At 39.9% G+C, this 3477-nt stretch overlaps 1 protein-coding gene across 1 annotated transcript in view; it reads left to right on the top strand.

Moving 5' to 3' along the window:
- Window positions 1–1555, top strand: part of LOC101858423 (ras-like GTP-binding protein Rho1) — a gene marked incomplete in the record, with an annotated part of 12805 nt that extends 11250 nt beyond the window's left edge. Inside the window, 1 exon segment of the mRNA XM_013084886.2 lies at window positions 564–1555. Within this exon segment, the coding sequence (XP_012940340.1) occupies window positions 564–924 (361 nt within the window).
- Window positions 1556–3477: the final 1922 nt, after the last annotated feature.

The following is a 3477-nucleotide window of genomic DNA, read 5'->3' as shown; positions in this document are numbered from 1 at the left end:
GCAGGCAAGCAGGTAGGTAGGTACGAGGTAGGCAGGTACGAGGTAGGTAGGTAGGTAGGTAGGTAGGTAGGTAGGTAGGTTGGTAGGTAGGTAGGTAAACAGATAGATATAGACAGACAGACAGACAGACAGACAGACAGACAGACAGACAGACAGACAGACAGCATCACAAGCAGACAGGCAGGCAGGCAGATTGATGAATAGATGAGCCATTTTCACATTCGTATTATTATATTCAGATTGAAAAGATGAGAAGACACTAAATTTTGTTTTATTAACCCTTTGCTTCCTGCTAGCATGCTCTGAATTCCAAGTAGTGTACCCTTTTGCACGAAAAAAGAATACTAATTCGATCGGTTTATACAACATTATCAGATTTACCAACCTCAGGAGCTGTCTTGACCCTGCCCTTCTTGATTATTTTAACCTTAACCCGACTTGGCCTTGACTTGCTGGGTTGAAGCGAAGCGTCTCCTAAATTATATGAATTGTGTCGGTGGGGGTTTAATGCTATATTAACATTTCTGTATGATTACTCCATTTCTTTGATGTTTTGTCCCCAGTGTATGCAGTGAAACTAGCCTCGACAACGTGAAGAGACTGTGGATCCCCGAGATGAGAAACTTCAGTAAAGATGTACCCCTTCTGTTGGTCGGAAACAAGTCGGATACGAGGGAAAACCCAAATTCAGTCCCACCAGGTTCAAAGTTTGTGTCCACAGATAAGGCCAAAGCTATGGCTAGTGAGCATAATTTGGTGGGGTATCAAGAATGCTCAGCATTGACAGGTAAAGGTGTGGAACAAGTGTTCCAAACAATTGCTGAACACGCGGTCAGACGAAAACGCGTTGTTGCCACTCAAAAGAAAAACCAAGATACCAATTCGATCCGTTTTTCAAATTTACCAGATTTACCAACTGCATGAAGTCCTTATCCTTTCCTTCCTGGTTCTTATACCACTTAGCCGTGCTAAAACCGCCTCTTTATGTTCAAAAGTGTTTACCCTGCAAAAGTGTGGAGAGAGTTTGTCAAAATATTGCAGGAGTGTGTGTGTGTGTGTGTGTGTGTGTGTGTGTGTGTGTGTGTGTGTGTGTGAAAGGGATGGGGCATATGTGTTTCAATTTCACTTTTGTTCGCACAGTTCACAATGTATCTTTTACATTGTTGATTCAGACTGTGCACCAGATGCTGTGGCATACTCTGTGGCATTTTCCCGGAATGTTTGTGTCTTTCTGTAAACTGTAACACTTGGAAAGCCACAAATCTCAATTCACAGTGAATTCACGCAAGGTCGCGGGCCATTCAATTTTAACTTTCATGGCCGATAGGACAAACGTGATTTATTCATTTAGGTTCATCATCAACAATCCGAGAGTAAGAATGTTCCATTTGTGGTGACGTTGAATGTCCTGGCAACAGTACAAATGCTCGGAGAATGCTGATGGCTCGATTTCTATATTTTTTTAGTGACAAAATTGAAAGGTTAGACGATAACGCAGTTTTAAAAAAAATAAACAAACACCTAAACCTTTATCAAAAATCAAAGAAAAGAAAAAGTTCGCCACGTATTCGGGGGAAATGCCAATTTTCTTTTTCTTTTTTTTCTCAAAATGTTGGTTTTGTGAACACTAATTGAAGCACAAATGTTATTTTAATAACATTATCTACTTATTATACGTTTGTCTACATAGTATTATTCACGTGAAAGGAAACTCGTGAAGACTTGATTTCATATGCAATCAAAAAGTTATTTTTTAAATCGCCAGCAAGTGAGCCCTTAGTTTCAGTTGTTTGTTCCTCAATACTCCGCTCCAGAGAGGGTGGGTAGTGTGAGGGGAGCTGTGCTTTTTGGTGATGGTTTTTTGTAAGTGTTTTACGGCGCTCGCAACTGATCTGTGCTTTCGGTAGTCAGTGATCGGACTGTCCTAAATTTTGATGACCGATTTGTTTGACCCAGAGTGAAACGTGCTTCCTTTGACTGGAATGGATTGGTTTGTTTAATGGTTTTGTGATTTTTTTATTTTTAGAGTTTTAGACTAAAGACCTCTCAGGGCTAAGCATAGGCACCTTGTGTTAGTAGTGCAATGACCGCACGGTACAGCACTCGTAGTGCATCAAAAGTGAACAAAAGACTATTTTTTCTAAGGAAGCTAAAGTATTTTAAGGTTGATAAAACATTGATGTCCATGTTCTACCATTCAACAATAGAAAAAGTATCATCAATTTTTGTATAACAGCTTGGGCCGGGAACACAAGACAACAAGATAAAGAAAAATCAAATCGACTAATACGGAAAGCATATAAAATGTCAACATCTACATTCCCCTACTTGGATGAATTGTGCATAACAGCTTGCACTAAAGAAAATAATTCCATCTATTTAGACAACAAACATCCCTTGTTCCCTCAAATAAAAACATCAGTCAGAAGTAAAAGACCCAGGCTTCTGATCTGTAACAAAGAAAGATATAGAAGGTCATTTTTACCATCATCTATCAAAATGCTTCCATCTTAACCATCTTATATAAAAGTATACTTACGACCTTAGAGCATGCATCAAAATAACATTGAGTGTGTATCTAGCTTACGATTATTATTGTTTATATTGCTGCTCATTTATATATGCATATGATTGTAAGCCTACGTGTGTGTGCATGTGCGTGCGCGCGCCCGCGCGCGCTGTATCTTATCTTATCTTAGTGTGGGCCAGTGTTGTGTCAGTAACAGGGAAGGATATTCTAGTTTATGTGCCATTAAAATAATTTTATTGTCAGCAGCAGGTTCTTTAACTGGGCAAGGCCGGCGGGGCCGGTCACTTCATATCGGCTGGACAGTGGACAAAAGATTTCTTACTGCCAATACTTTTTATTCAGTTTCAAATAAATCTTAATGAATACATTATGTATTTTTTGTCAACATTCAAAAAGCACTTTGCCGATTTGAAGGCGTCAAAAGACGATATTGATAAGCTGTTGCACTCCAGCTTTCACTTTCCTTCGTCTGTTTTATTATCGGCGGCTCGCAACTGTGTTGTCAATGTCACCGCCTCCTGTCGCGAAGAACAACTTCACACGAACATCGCATTCCTAGCCGGCGATTTTACAAATCGTCTAGGGGACGCAAAGAGGAAGCCTAAAGTTGCCAATTTGGCTTCTCAGTTGCCTACTTTATTGAAGGATAAGACTATTTAAAACATCGTAGTTCATCAGTAACGTTAACAAAATAACAGCAAAACAGTCTTGAGTTACTGTCAGTATGGTCTACATTTATTGTCAGCATGACTCTGATTTGTATTGCCTACGGGTTTTTGGCCACCCATGGTTCTGTTTGATGTTCTGTTCGTCACTGACTTACTTCTGAAACCTTACCTGCAGACCGGCGCTTTGAAGGGGGGGCCTACACCCCCAAAATCAAAATTCGGCTCAAAATCATGGAATTTGAGTTTGTAAGCATTTTTAGCTTCCTCAACCTCTCCTAC

Source organism: Aplysia californica, unplaced genomic scaffold, assembly GCF_000002075.1.
Source record: "Aplysia californica isolate F4 #8 unplaced genomic scaffold, AplCal3.0 scaffold00325, whole genome shotgun sequence".
In the NCBI taxonomy this organism is placed as follows: Eukaryota; Metazoa; Mollusca; class Gastropoda; order Aplysiida; family Aplysiidae; genus Aplysia; species Aplysia californica.
This window is presented reverse-complemented; position numbering and strand designations above follow the sequence as displayed.